This window comes from Balaenoptera musculus, chromosome 17 (assembly GCF_009873245.2).
Source record: "Balaenoptera musculus isolate JJ_BM4_2016_0621 chromosome 17, mBalMus1.pri.v3, whole genome shotgun sequence".
Lineage (NCBI taxonomy): Eukaryota > Metazoa > Chordata > Mammalia > Artiodactyla > Balaenopteridae > Balaenoptera > Balaenoptera musculus.
Window position 1 is genome coordinate 66927334 of NC_045801.1, and position 15564 is coordinate 66942897.

The 15564-nt window shown below is 34.2% G+C and overlaps 1 protein-coding gene across 2 annotated transcripts in view; it reads right to left on the reverse strand.

Moving 5' to 3' along the window:
* Positions 1-15564, reverse strand: part of C17H8orf34 (chromosome 17 C8orf34 homolog) — a 338603-nt gene that overhangs the window by 221599 nt on the left and 101440 nt on the right. The window contains exon 7 of one of the 2 annotated variants that reach the window (XM_036830419.1): positions 11980-12146. In XM_036830419.1, the coding sequence (XP_036686314.1) occupies positions 11980-12146 (167 nt within the window). Of the gene's footprint in view, positions 1-11962; positions 12147-15564 lie in introns of those variants that run through there. The other variant, XM_036830420.1, reaches the window with a different exon arrangement.

Here is a 15564-nt window from a genome sequence, read left to right on the forward strand (position 1 = left end):
AAACTCTTAATGTTTGATTTTTCCAAGGTCTCTTCTGAATGCTCAAGGAACTCAGGAAGGTTTATTCTCTTTGGCTGGGCTGTAACTCTGATGTGTCCCAGCTCTGCCTGACCTCTCTTTCGCTATTCAGTTCCCAGACTCACAATAACCACTCTCTCAGGTCTAAAGTAGTCTTGCCCTGTGCAAGAACAGCACAGTCCTCAGTTAAGAATCCAAGAAAACACACTTGTAGACTTCTGTCCTCTCCCTCTGCTGCCTTCTCTTGGCACACTGTCCCACAAATCCTAGCCATTTCCTCCTCAGATCAGTGAGATCACCACTCTTCACTCCACTCTTCACTCCACCTCTATACAAGTTGGCCAGGGAAAGTGTCACCATGAAGAAAGCCAGCATGAAACACACAGCTCACCTCTCGTTTCCCTCCTCTCAAGAACCAAAGTCCCGGGCTTCCCTGGTGGCGCAGTGGTTGAGAGTCCGCCTGCCAATGCAGAGGACACGGTTCGAGCCCTGGTCTGGGAAGATCCCACATGCCGCGGAGCAACTGGGCCCATGAGCCACAACTACTGAGCCTGCGCGTCTGGAGCCTGTGCTCCGCAACAAGAGAGGCCGCGACAGTGAGAGGCCCGCGCACCGCAATGAAGAGTGGCCCCCGCTCGCTGCAACTAGAGAAAGCCCTCGCACAGAAACGAAGACCCAACACAGCCATAAATAAATAAAAAAAAAAAAAAAAAGAAGAACCAAAGTCCCATGCCATCTTTTGTCCTGTGCCTGTAAAGTTGGCATGTACTTTGTCTAGTTTTATAATTACTTAATATGAAGGAGTAAGGCTAATACCAGCTACTCCATCATGAGCAGAAGCAGAAGCCCCTGACGTTAAATTTTAAAACTTTGTTGCCTGTGTGGAAACTGCATATATAGGCAAGTAAGTCTATACAATATTAACAAAAATGGGTATTTTAATGTGTATGTATTCCACAGTTTAGTGTTTGATTCTTAAAGCTTAGGAATCTAACTCTTGAGTACCAACCATGTAATCTAAGAAGATTTTGTTTTGCAAGGATCTGTGTCCTTTTCTATGGTGTAAGAATAATTATATTTTCTATCCCATGGTATTTTTGTAATTAAGTAACGTACACAAAGCACTTAGGTGCAGTGCATTGCATATTGTAATGCACATAAATGTTAATACTATTCTATGTTTGTTATATATAAAAATACCTAGAAAGTACATAACGGAATATTAAAAGTAATTATTTCTGGGTAACACTTTTTATTTACTTATTTTGACCTCCGTAATGCCACGCTCTTTAAATTGAATATCTGTCTTTTAATAATCAAAAAAATATTATTTTAAAGAAAATTTGACTCCCAGATTTGATATTACAAGTCCCTAAAATTAGCCTATGTTGACTTATAAGTGCCAATAGTTTTCCCCAAAAGAATCGTTCTTTGTTCAAATTTCTAAAATTTTTTGCTTATCAGGAAGATATTAAGCAATGTAATCATGTTGACAGTATACACATTTAAAGTCAGTAGCACAGAGACACTAAGATCTTGAAGCCATTACAAGGCCAGTAATGAGCACATATCACTTTTCTTGCTATTTTTTTTTTAACTGAGAATTATTTAAATTCCTGATTACTAGGGAAAGCAATGATACAATTTAAAAAATAAATTTATAAATGTGTATATTATGACAGCATTATGGTTGGAAAGTGTGTTTAAACAAACATAGGATTTCTAAGGAAACAACCATGATTGTTGCTTTGTGGAAAAAAGAATCACTTTATGAGCAAAGAATCTGAACTTTATTGTAAAAGGAATGCTGCTTCTGTGATTTTTTTTAAATGTGTGTTTTTAGGATTTTCTTTCTTTCAGTTAAAAGCTTTTATATCGGAGAATAACTTCTTTCACATTCATAATTTTCCTTAACAAAATGGAGCTACTTGGAGCTTGTTTGTCCCTTTTGTGTTTAAACTGTATATGAACAGAGATATGTTTCCTATCTTAAGCTGCTTTCTACAAAAGATGTCCTTAACTCAGCCACCGAGATGTTAGAAATCCGATGGTATCAGATATTAACAATGTTATTTGAGAATTTCAGATCGTAAATGTCCCAAGTCCATATGAAAGAAGATAAGAACATCAGATTTTAGCCTGGGGAAAAATAAGAAAGAAAAAAATCCCCCCACCTGTTTCTCTCTTGATATTTTTGCTTTTATTATTGGATGTGAATTCTCTAAATTGTGAGAAGATAAAATAATGTGTAGGACTTAAATATCAAGTAGAGAGTACTTGTTGAAATGATATCTAAACATGTGGAGCATATTTAGATGAAACATTGATGACAAAAGACAATAAACCTCTAAGGCCAAAATCCTATGGTCTCACTTTCTTTTTTAGGTGTACTAAACCTCTTGTGCTAGTTGAAGACAGGAAAGAAATTGATATAAAAATGATATGAATTACAATAACAAACCTTTTTTTCTAGGTCTAATCCTTTATCAGATACACTGAGCACTTAACAGAAATTATTTTACTTAATCTTCACAAAACCCTGTGATATAAGTATTGTTATAATTCCCATTTTTCTGATGACGAATCTGATATTTGGGAGAAGGACGTTACTGTTCTCAAATCATAGAATTAGTAAGGGGCAATGGGGAAACCTGCAAATAGGGCTACCTGAATACAAAGCTCATACATGCTGTTGTTATTCCTAACACTATGTTAAATTACCTTCCAAAACATCAGTTTCATAAGGTTAATTTCAATTTTGTTTTATGATATTAACAACACTCTACATTAAATTCTTGAAATACAGAGTCCCAAAACAAATGTCAGTAATTAACAAGTAAATATGACAGCACTTAAGAGATGAAAAATAGCTGGCCTAATGAACCCCCTTCTGACAATTCTTGAAAAACTGAGTTTTAAAGAAATTAAAATTTTATATGGAATTTTAAGTTTATATTCTGACACAAGCAAATTCATCCTATACCAATATAAGGCACTCATTCATCTCTTGCAGAAAGCAACTAAAAGTGAAAAGTAAAATATAAGTCACTAAATCTAATTAACCTCCATTAGAACACTGTCATATTTTTTCCCATTATGTACTTTAGCACTCTTTTATTTAAAAGCTTTAGAACAATTTTCAAAAAATGCATTCATTATTCTTAAGAATATTTCCTTTCTGAAATTACTGAACATGAGACTATTGAAAAAGAAAATTATATTTCCATTCCAAAAGAAATTCATATACAGGACCAGTTTAAACATTTCAAATTTTGAAAAACATGTTTATTAAATAACTTAAAAAATTTTGAATGAAACTTTATTTCACAAAAACTACTGTTCTCAGATATTGAAAATTGGGAAATTTTCTGAGCACTCTTCTGTTAATGTATATTCAGTGTTCAACTTCAATCATTTTAAGGTTTCTATTTAGAGATGATTAAATAAGATATCAGTGGTATTAAACATGAAAATCTAAACAGATTACTATAGTTATATAAGAAGTTTTAATCAATTCAGAGAAGAGTTTTAATGCCTCTTTAATATCTATTGTTTTTGATGTTAAAATGCAAATAACTGCTGAATTAACTACATTTCTTTGCACATTTTCAACCAAGAAAAAAAAAACACAATAAAGCCATGATTTTGTACCACTTTCAAATGGCTCATACATGGAGTGCAAAATTAATTCAAATTCAGTCAAATTATATGAAAATCATTACCACAGCTAAACAAATCATCTTGAAGTATAACATCACCATTTTATTAAGTATTTGAAATGGACAAGTTTATTTCAAAAGCAACAAAACCCTAAAAATATTTAACAGTGATTTTCAGTTTGGTTGTGATTTGTTTATACAATGAATTAATGTAAAACCATCAAAACTGTGCTGTTTCAAATATTTTCATACTTATCAATATAATTAAAAGAGTTTTTAAAGCTCGTAGATTATTCAATACATTTATGACTTTACTTACACAGAAGTATGTAAACATAAGTACAAATTTCTAGTTCTTATATGTCTCCTCCTTGTCTCTCCCCCTCCTATTCCTGCTCCCAGCTCAACTTTTGCTAGTGGACATTCATGTGTATGCACAGAACATCTTTCTTTTCTTCCTAAAAACCATTTATATGGAAGAAAATTAAAGAGAGTAGAATAATTTGCTCTATATCTTTAACCAAATCACATTAATGTTTGCTGTTGCTTAAATATCCATGTTAAAAATAGATGTAATATTTTGTAGTGATACAGCAAATACTTTGGCTTGCAAATACATTTGTAGTTTTACATTCTTTGTTTTCAAGCTTTTGATTTTACTGTCTTGTGGGAAACTTCTATTTTTACTGTTAATAGGCAATTTCTCAATGCTAAAGAAAGCTTTTTTTTTTTCTCTGCTTATAACTAGACAACATGTATGTAAGTTAGAAGATATGAATTTACTTGGAAGGAAAGTTTTGTATATAAATTCCAGTGTCTTTTTTCAGATATTCTTGTTAGGCAAGGCAAAAAGAAAAAAAAAAAATAAAAGCACTTTCAGAGAATACCTCATTTTTATTCCCACAGCATCCCTATGTGATAGGAATATTTTAATCTGCATTTTACAATGAATTACTTGTAGCTCAGGTGACAAAACTAACAAGAGGCAGCATGAGGGCTGGAGCCGGTCTTAGAGCTCTAGCCCAGTGCTTTGACCACAGACCACACAAAACATCTTACGGTGTGGCTCATACCTTTGCAAAATAATCAGTGAAAAGCTATGGCCTAAGTATGAAAAAGCACATTAACTTACATTGTTACATGTCAAAAATTTCTAACTTACTTCAAAGCGAGAAATATGTATTAAACAACCTACCCACAAATATATTAAGAACAGCTCTCTCTCAAATAAAGGAATTTTCACACAGGTATACAAATGAGATGAAGGACAATTGTCAATAATTTGTTTATGGATTTAGATTTTATTTTCAAACTATTGACTTCATTCTGTTATGCTGATCTGCTTTTACCATTGGAAAAAAAAACTTTTTACTCATTATTTTAAATAGTTTATTCATCCCTTTATACATATAAAAAAATCTTAACAATTCACTATTATTTTTTGTTCCTTGGTGAGCTGCCATTTTCCTCTAAGCTGCTTATGCGTGGAAAGTAGATCATTTTTTGTTTTGTTTTTATTGCTCAGCTTTTTATTTTCATTTATATGTATACATGTATCTATTATTTTTCAAGTTCTTTTCCCATTTAGGTTATTACAGAATATTGAGTAGCGTTCCCTGTGCTATACAGTATGTCCTTGTTGGTCATCTGTTTTAAATATAGCAGTGTAGAAAATTTTTTAAAGGAAAAAAGCAACATTTCTTATCAAATACCATAGAAGTAAATCATGTAGGATGATATCTATTTTTGGTGGCATGCAAGTTCATATTTATTTAAAATGCAATCTCTACACACAAACCCTAGTTATCACCTGCAAATGTTCTGATATTTTTTGAAAAGAAACACAAATAAAGTGTGAAGAGAATGAAGCATAAATAGAATTCCAAACATGAAATGAGTGCGTCCAGAAAGCAATGAAGGAGGCTATGAGTCACATCTAATGAAAGCAAAGTAAGAATCCTAAATAAAGATTTAATGCAAAATAGAAGCTCATCGGAACCATGTCCTCAGGTCTATGCTAGAATCATTTCCTAATATGTAATTTTTCTACTCTAAGCAGTTCATTTTTCAAGCACTCCTGTAAATATGATATCAGGAAGGAAGACAGAGATAATAAGGTAATACAAATTGCATTACCCATATAGCTTCTTAGCAAGACTTTTCCTTATTTCCAGGAGACAATTCAGTAGAGCCTGGTTAACTCAGAAACCTCTATTCCATGCTCTCTCTCTCTCTGTTGTAAAAATTAGACTTTCTAATATTTTATTCCTCTTGCTTCAGGATATATCACATCAAACAAAAAGTGCACTGACCATACCTAGACTAAGATTAGAATTCCTCACTGTATGTTCTACACATCACCTGCAACAGAATCTCTTGGAGGACAGGAGGAAGGGCAGTCGTGTTGAAAAATGTTGATTCATGGGCTGTATCCAAATCTAATGAAACAAAAATTGGGGGTAAAGGCCACTGGAACTGGCATTTAAATAAGCTTCTCAAATGATTCTTAAGCAAACCAAATCTTGAGAATCATCCCTGAATAGTTAACAGTTCGTGAAACATGTCTGTATTTGTGCAAATTTGAACTCCCAGGAATATGCAGTCACTTTGTAAGTGGAGAAATTAATAAACCTATGAATGAATTAATGGACTAATTGAGAGCTGAACTAAAGACCTACAAACTGTTTGGTTCTATATAGATGCCAACACTCACTAGATTCACTGTTCTCTCAGAGCCTAAAGAGGTCAAGATAATTAGAAAAACAAAGGGCACAATATTCTTAGTGCTATATATTAATATGTACTAGTACTACCCACATGGCAGGTGCATGACACTTGCTGAATGAAAATGTGTTTCAGTGGATTTTCTCAAATGTTTTTACTGTAATTTGGAGAGACAAGCACTGTGCTGTTCAACTCCACTCAGGCTACACTTCAACCCAAGCTCACTTGGCATTTGTGCAGGCAATGATGGCACTAAAGCAAGATGAAGTCAGAATTCAGAAATATGGGACAAACTCTATTGCAGAAGTATTTCACAGAATTTCTTTAACAATATATCACATGGCTTAACAGGAGGAAATATTTATTATTTAGCATGTGAAAAATATTTTCACATATCTGTGTATATATATCCTAGTTTTTCAATTATGCTAATTATTTTAGTGAACATTTTAAAATATATGTGCAGATTTTCTATTTTGGTTAACTGTGGTCATCAATTGCCAGTTTAATAACGAATTTTTGAGAATATCTAATATTTAAAAATGAGAGCTACTTACATTGAGGTGATTGGGAAGATATTTTATTCAGTATGTTCTAGATTTAGAGTACTAACTTCGTTGGTACTCAAAATTGTTATCTCTTAACACCCACAAATTTGGATATTTTAATCTCAAATATGTACTAATTCCATATTAAATTACACTGGTATATGTTGAATGAATTTCTAAGCAGTATTTAAAGCAATCTTACAGACAATATTAAAGGATCCATAAATTTAATTTTTGAAAGTCCTCAGACTTTTTAAAAGAATCATTTTACAAAGAATATTTTAAAGTGACAAGTTATCTGTCATCCTGATGCTCCCAATAATCAATACTCAAAAGAAATAAAGTTTGTTTGAATGTTCCCCTGTGCTTTAGACCATTTCACATACTTTAGATCACTAAAATACAGGTATAGAGATAGGTAGGTAGATTTTTTTCTTTTAAACATTTAAAGGCCCTCTCCCTTTCTTTCTTTTTTTTTCTTTCCTTTTTTTTTTTTTTTTTTAACATCATTGGGTGACAGCATCCATTTCTCACTAGGTGAAATGCACGTTCTTATTTTGCAAACATGAGTGATTTCTGCTTTAAGAAGCATCCAACTTTAAAAAAAGAAAGAAAAAAAAGAATTTGCCAAAGGATCACCTTAATGTAATGAGTCCCTCTAGAAAATTAAGTTTATTTTTTACATAATTTGGCAAGATACTGGGGTTTTAGAAACTCAATTACTGTATTCTGCAAAGAATACCAGTATAATTATACTTGTTCTAGATTAGATTTAAAATAAATAAAATATGTCTGCAATCACCTTGTTTGTTTTTGCCAACACAGTTTTAATTTTTATATGATTAGAAAAAAGCTAAGACCAGGTAGTATAAAGCATGACTAATGCTATTTTTCTTCTTTAGCATCTCTGGAATGTGATTTTTAGATATTTGTCTCATCATCAATTCTGAGAAAATCTAAAAAAAACTTTTTAAAGTAATATACTAAAATGTGTAAGAAAAGTAGCTTTCAAATAATTCTGATGACATTTTAAAATGAGTATAAATTATATAGAGAAAAATCAAACACATAATTGTAATCAGCATTTCATCAAAAATAAAATGAAAAGTCCATGTAATATAATGAAAATGGACTCACATTTACAAGCTGAAATATCTCTTAAACTAATGAGGTTCCTCAAATCTTCTGTGAAAGTTAATGGAGTAAAATATACAGAGATTTTTTTAAATCTCTTACTGCTCCATTGTAACTGGTTTTTCTGCTTTTGAAAGATCATTGACTTTAATAACTTTTAAAAATAATGTGCAGATTCTTCATAGTTTTATTCATTGTGATCAATTTCCAGCATAATTACCAAAATATTTGAGAATATCTTATATTTGAAGTTGAGAACTACTTAGTTTGAGATGAATTGGCAGATATCTTATTCAACTTCTTCTGTAATTAAAGCACCAGTTTCAGAGGTGCTTAAAATTGTTATATCTTAAAATTCCACAAATTTGGAAATTTTATTCTCCGGTATATATTAATCCCATATTAAGCTACTTTTGTACTATGAATTTATAAGTAGTATTTAAAGCAATTACAGAAAATATTTAACCTACTTAAAAGTCATAGACGTTGTATTATAGTATTTTCACATGCCCAGTACACTTAGAAAAGAAACTCACAAATATACAATTAAACAACTGCGAAAAATTAAATGTTAATCAGTATGTATTAACAACGCTAGATTCCTTAACAAACAAAACAAAGGTCAATAGTTTTACTACCAAACTAAAAGTTTTTTTCCCCTTCAAATCAACCAGTTTTATTTAGGAATAATCCTTTGTTATATTAATGTTAACTAATAATTATACTTTTTACTTATTTATCAGTGCACAAAGCATATAGACTGCTTCCCATGCATAATAAATAAAATTTTCAGCCAGTTATACCTGGTATAGGTAACAATGACAAGTTAAACCCTTAAAACATATAAGCTATTGCAAATTCATTCTAAACAATGTTGTGGATTCAAAAGGTTATTTTATATACCAGATGTCTCTGTTGCATTTTACAATTATTTCATGTACTAAAATTTGATTTCAAATATGTTTTCAAGAACTTAGCATTTGTATTTTCCTCACATATGTACAATCACTTATGTTTCTCTGGAATCAGAGTTTCAAAACTATTATCTTAAAATTCTTTAATAATAAACGAAATGATGTAAGTCTAATATTAAAAGGACTGGGAAGATAGATACTTTATAGTTTCTAAATTGATTTAGGAGTATTGCATCAATTGATTAGTGTAGGACTTGATATCCAATGGAATAATAATAGAGATATACATGCCTGTTGAAGATGCAGGTTTTAAAACTGAATAACTTAATAACCATTTTATTTCATACCCATACTTCACATATTTATCCATTACTATATCATGACTGAAAAATTCTTAGCTCCTGCATTAACTGAAAATATTCATGTACATCTGTCTGATTTCATGTAAGACATGAGCCATTCATTACCTTAGTTAAAGGCACACATAACATTATAAGTCATGGACTTATATACTCTACTTTTGAAGAACACTCTGAGTCTATATTTTAAACATATATTTCTAAAATAATAGAACAGTATTAATGGGTAGGAGTATTAGGGCCTTAAAGACAAATATATTTCATATCTAAATAACATTTTACTTTAATTGATGAACTTTATGGGCAAAACAATTTGTGGATAGAATTTTCTGTTATATGACCTTTGTTCACTGAGACAACTAGGCAAGACGGTTGCATATGGCATTATTTTAGGGGACAGCCCAGTGGACTTGGAACATTCCATATTATTGCAGGGAAATCTCACAACCTATAGACCAGCATTAGTACACCACCAGCTGCCTGTGCTGACATGCGGACTCACATGGCGAAAGTCCAAACCTCCAGCTATCTCTCATTCTCAAATTTGCTCAGACCAGAGGCTAAAATGTCAAATGAAACAAAATCAGTGAGGACCAGCTGTTAATTGCTCACATTAGGTAGTCTCCAAAACCCAATCCTTTGGTCTTCATCTCGGGAGACTAGAAACCTCAGAACAGAGGAGCTGAGATCTAGGGATGCCAGCACTGAGTGGACACCTGAGCCTCCTTAAAGAATCTCTTGATATCACTTAAGTTCTATGAGTTCCTCCACTCTGACTAGACATTCCTGAGGCTATTAGGAATCCCAAAGTGATTTGGAGAATGCTTGGATTTCCTCAAAAGATTCTCTTTGCAACACAGAGTATAACCGCCTTCATGTGGGTATCAACTGACCATGAGCTGTTGTATAAAGGAAATGAGGGGGACAGAAGGATACCTGCAAACCCAATGTCAATGTACCAACACACCAACACTGATGTTACATAGGCAACATCCATTAACGGTTCCAGATTTGCCCCCTTCGCTGTTACTGACTGAAGCAGAGGAACAATGTACAGGCACAGTCATGAAGCACAACTGCAAGAGTCCATCCTTACAACAGCAAACCTGCAGGGGTAATGACCACACTGCCTGCTGAACTACATCTACTTGTCCTCTGGGACTTACCAGAGGAATCAGACTCTCCAGGAAACATTCCCTGATAACCGGCCCCTACTTCTGCATTAGATGTTATTCCTATGTACAACTCTGCGCTTAATCAAATTAGCAACTGTAGCAAAAAATATTAGAGTGATATTTACATTTTCATCTTGAACACTAGAATGTAAAGTTCCTGTGAACAGAAACCATGATTATTTTATTTTTACATCCCCAGGACCAAGTCTAGGGCCTAGCATTCAGTAAACGTTCGCTGAATGGAAGTTGGATGAAGGCAGCACCACCATATCTGACACATCTGCCACATTACTGATTTGGAGGCAGGGAGATGAGATTCCTTAAAAAACACCCAGATTTAACAGTTCTTAAAAAAAAAGATGGACAGCATGAAGTGAAAATGCCATGACATAGCCTTCCTCAATGCTGGAATGAATGCAGTTAATATAACATCAGAAATTATCAGTGAACCTGCCACCATTAATTAATAACACCTTGTAGGCCTATGCATGGAGACCTATATCATTTATTATAATGATAGTATTTTAGTACCATAAACACTTAAAACCAAGGAAGCTAGTTTAGAAAAAAAATAATTAAAAAAAAATCTGTATACTTCTGGGGCTCCTTTTTCTATATGTTAAATTTATCTGAAGCATTCAAATGATTTTATTATTTATTCACTTTCTAGTATATTGTTACAGAGTATTTGAAAATTGTTCTAATTATTTAGAATAGAATAGCTAATATCACTGAATTAAAAACCCAATGTTTTATATGTGGATAATTCACTCTGAAATAAAATATAATTTCCTTCTTTTGAAAAAAGGGTTTTACAAAAGGAAGTTCAATTTAAAAAAACTATTATGCAGAGATTTCTGATGAAACAAAAATGTACATTTACTTCATTAAAAGATATAAAAGATTTCCTATGTATAAAACTTTCATGAAAGTAATGAGCCTATAAAAACACTGAAATCTCTGCCAACTTTCCTGTCATTTATGAAAGACATAAAACATTAATTTACTATCTGCCCTTTTAAATTTAACTTGCTTTTTCTAAAACATCCTTGAAACAACAGGGAGACATCTTGGAATGCGGGCTGAAATATGTACTCTGGATACATTTTATAGACAAAAGATGTGATCAAGGCAATCATAATAGGAGAATAAAGCAGACAAACTTGAATTTGTATCACAAGTGCACAGAGAATAAATCTTGATTAAGTAGTCAGAAGGTAAGTGCTGCATATACAAAGCACAAAATACAGTCTAATAAATACTTCACAAGCTCAGCTGATTTCAACTTAACTCTTGCATGCAACTCCATGAAAGTCTAATGCAAGTGTGTGCTAAATGGTTTCTTTCCCCTAAGACAAAACCACTCAAGACTTTAAAAATCTCTTAACCACTACGTACTTTTACAATGCCAGAGAAGAAAAAGAGAAATTATTAATTTTTAAAATTACCCAGCAATTCCATTGCATCATCTTCATCATCAATATCTTCTTCTGTTACCGATGGGGTGGGGCTATGGACAGACTCAAACGAATCTTGAGAGAGCATTGCTGCCAGAAGTTTCTTATGCTGCTGTTGCTGCTGTTTTAATCCTTTAGTCTTGGGCTCCACCTTTAAGCTGAAGGAATAGTTAAATGTTAATTTTCAATGATGATAACATCATCAATTAGCTGTGGTAACTAAAGAAAATCTACAAACAAATTTTCACTCAATTATTTTGTTTTGCAAATCTATGCACATATTAGTAAAATTTTCCCCAAGGACAATGGAAATACAGACTGTCTTCTTTCTAAGACATCCTTCGGTACCTCATTAACAATTTCCTAGACTGGAATACTTGAAGAATATGACAAACCCCTGCCCCATTTAAGGGAGGAGGTGCTAATTGGCTCCTAACAATTGTTGCCATGTGGGAATTAAAGCCCACTGTTAATGGTTTTCTAATTTTTTAGAGGAGGTAGGAAGTTCAGATCATTATATAAAATTCCCTGATTTACAAAACGAATGCATGTCAAGCAAAACACATGTAATGGGATAACTATTTTAACACACTATAATAAAATTTTTTTAATGAAAACTTTAATTTTACATAATTAAAATAAATGTCCTCACTGGTCCTCTCATGTTGCCTAGGTCTGGGGGTAGGACAGGGTAGAAGGAGGGATGGAACCAGAATTGGCATTTAAATGACTTTCAGTGCCCTCCAGTCTAAAACAGTCTTTGCAAATTTGGAAGAGTCTCCTTGTGATAAAGCCAGACTTCCTTGGGTAAAGGAGCCAGTCTTTCATGGCTGTCTCCCCCAACTTCCCAAGACAGTGTCTGACGGGAAAACTTACATGTCCACGTGGCAACCATTTATAGTTTTAAAAATTGTCCCAAAGTTCTTCTCTTTCCTATAATCTGATTTCTTTCCATATAATTGCCCAAAGGAAGAAAACGGCAAATGTTACCTCATGAAGGAAAAAGACATGATGAAAAGGAGGTCTCTCTCAAGCAGGAAGGAGAGATTAACCCTTTCTAAAAGGGCTCAGAAAGAAGGTCCAGGAGAGAAGGCAAATGAGCAAGAGGAGGTTACATGCACTTGGTTAAAAAAAAAAAAAAAAAAAAAAAAAAACCAACCAGGTAAGTTTCAGGGCATGGATCAAAACATTTCAAGCGGTCTTAATAGAAGAGCCAGGTTCAACACTGTCTAAGAGAAGGTTGGAAGTGGCAAGATGGCATTGTATGTCATCAGTGGGCAAAGATCCGTCAGCTCCACCTTACTGTTCACCTCAGAGTTAGGCTGGATATGACAGAGAAGATCAAGGGAAACGGGTGGAGAGAAAGCTTGTTCTTTCCCCCAAGTTAAGGCTATTTAATAAATGCACAAGGAATGATGGAATCAGAAAACCACCACTTTAACCACCAACACAGTGACTGCTCAGGCAAGGATCATCAAGGGACGCTAACGCCCTTTGCTGACAGATTGTTGGGGGAGAAGGACTGTCAAAAATCTCAAGGTGGTTTCCAACAGATTGTTTATGTTTCTGCTTGAATTTTTTTGCTTTGAAACAATTACAGATTTACATGAAGTTGTAAGAAATAATAGAGAGAGATCCTGTGCACCATTTATACACTGTCCCTCAATGGTAACATCTTATAAAATTATAGCACAATATCACGGCCAGGATACTGACAATGATACAATTCTCCAGTCTTATTCAGGTTCCCGTTTTAATTGGACTCACTTTTGTGTGTGCCTCTCTATGCATTTAGTTCTAGACTATTTCAGTATTTTTGTGGGTTTGTGTATCATGTATCCACCACCACAGTCAAGGTACAGACCAGTTCAAACACTACAAGGTTTCCTCGTGTTGTCCTTTTCTAACCATTCCCACCTCCCTCTATAACTCTCCTTCCCCTTCCCTCATTCCTGGCAACCACCAGTCTGTGCCCCATTCCTATAATATTGTGATTTCAAGAAATGTTATATAAGTGAAACTACACAGTACGTAATCTTTTAGGATTGGCTTTTTTCATGCAGTATAATTCCCTGGAGATTCATTCATGTTGTTGTGTGTACCAGAAGTCCATTCCTATTCTTTGCTGTGTAGTGTTCCATGGCATGGATATACTCCAGTTTATCTAACCATTCACCCATTGAAGGACATCTGGCTGTTTTAAGCTTCTTGGCTATTAAGATAGAGCTGCTATGAACATTCATGTACATGTTTTTGTGTGGAAGTTCCCATTTCTCTGAGATAAATGCCCAAGAGTACAAATGCTACGTTATACGGTAGTTTCATGTTTAGCTTAGGTTTTTTTTTTTACATTTACATTATCAATGTGTGATTATTTTAATAACTCTAAATGTGTCATGAATATATATGCTTTCCCACTAAATAGCTATAGAAAGATGCTTGAATATTCATGGAAAAGGAGATGACATAGGATTAGGTAAATTATTGATACAAGAAGAGGTGGAAGATTACCACAGTGTGAAAACATGAGACTCAGGACTGGTGATAATTTCAGGGAGAAGAGAGACAGCGAGGTCTGTAAGCAGGAATGAGATGCAAGGTTCACACCTCCCTCTTCTCCTGTGGATTGCACAAGTGAAAACTGCATCATTAGAGAGAAAATAGGGTCCTGCTACTGGGAAGTAGGGGTCTTAATGCACACAAGTGGTGAGTAAGTGGGAAGAGGTGGGGTTTGGAGTCTTTCTCAGAGCACTTAGATTTCTGGGTCCCCTTATTTAGACTTTGAACGTGAATCTTAATAACAGGATTCTTAGAATACCTTCCTGAAGAAAGGCTGTATAGCAAAGCATTGAAGCACACGGAATTTGGAGCAAGATAGCCTGGCTCAGTCACTTAATAACTATCCAATCTTGCGACAGTGATGTAACCATGCTGGGACGTAGTTCCCTTATTCCTAAAATAGGGATAATAGTAATGTTCTCAAGAGGATGAAATGGGTTAAGATATGTAAAGCATATACAGCAGTCTACTAATTGGTAATTAATATCACTATATATTCAAAGAACACAATGGGCAGCATCCTAGATATTTACATGTCTTTTCTTGAGCAGTAACATCCCACATCCCAACAAACAGAGAAAGGAAATAAAAAAATATCTTGGGACTTCCCTGGTGGTGCAGTGCTTGAGAATCCGCCTGCCAATGCAGGGGACACGGGTTTCACCCTTGGTCCGGGAAGATCCCACATGCCAAAGAGCAACTAGGCCCATGTGCCACAACTACTGAGCCTGTGCTCTAGAGCCCGCGAGCCACAACTACTGAGCCCTCGTGCCACAACTACTGAAGCCCACGCGCCTAGAGCCTGTGCTCTGCAACAAGAGAAGCCACCGCAATGAGAAGCCCGCACACCCACAAGAGAAGCCACCACAATGAGTAGCATGCACACTGCAATGAAGAGTAGCCCCCGCTCACAGCAACGAAGACCCAACACAGCCAAAAATAAATAAATAAAATAAAAAATAATAAAAAGCCAATTCTTAAAAAAAAAAAAAAAGTGTCTTTATGAAAAGGAATAGC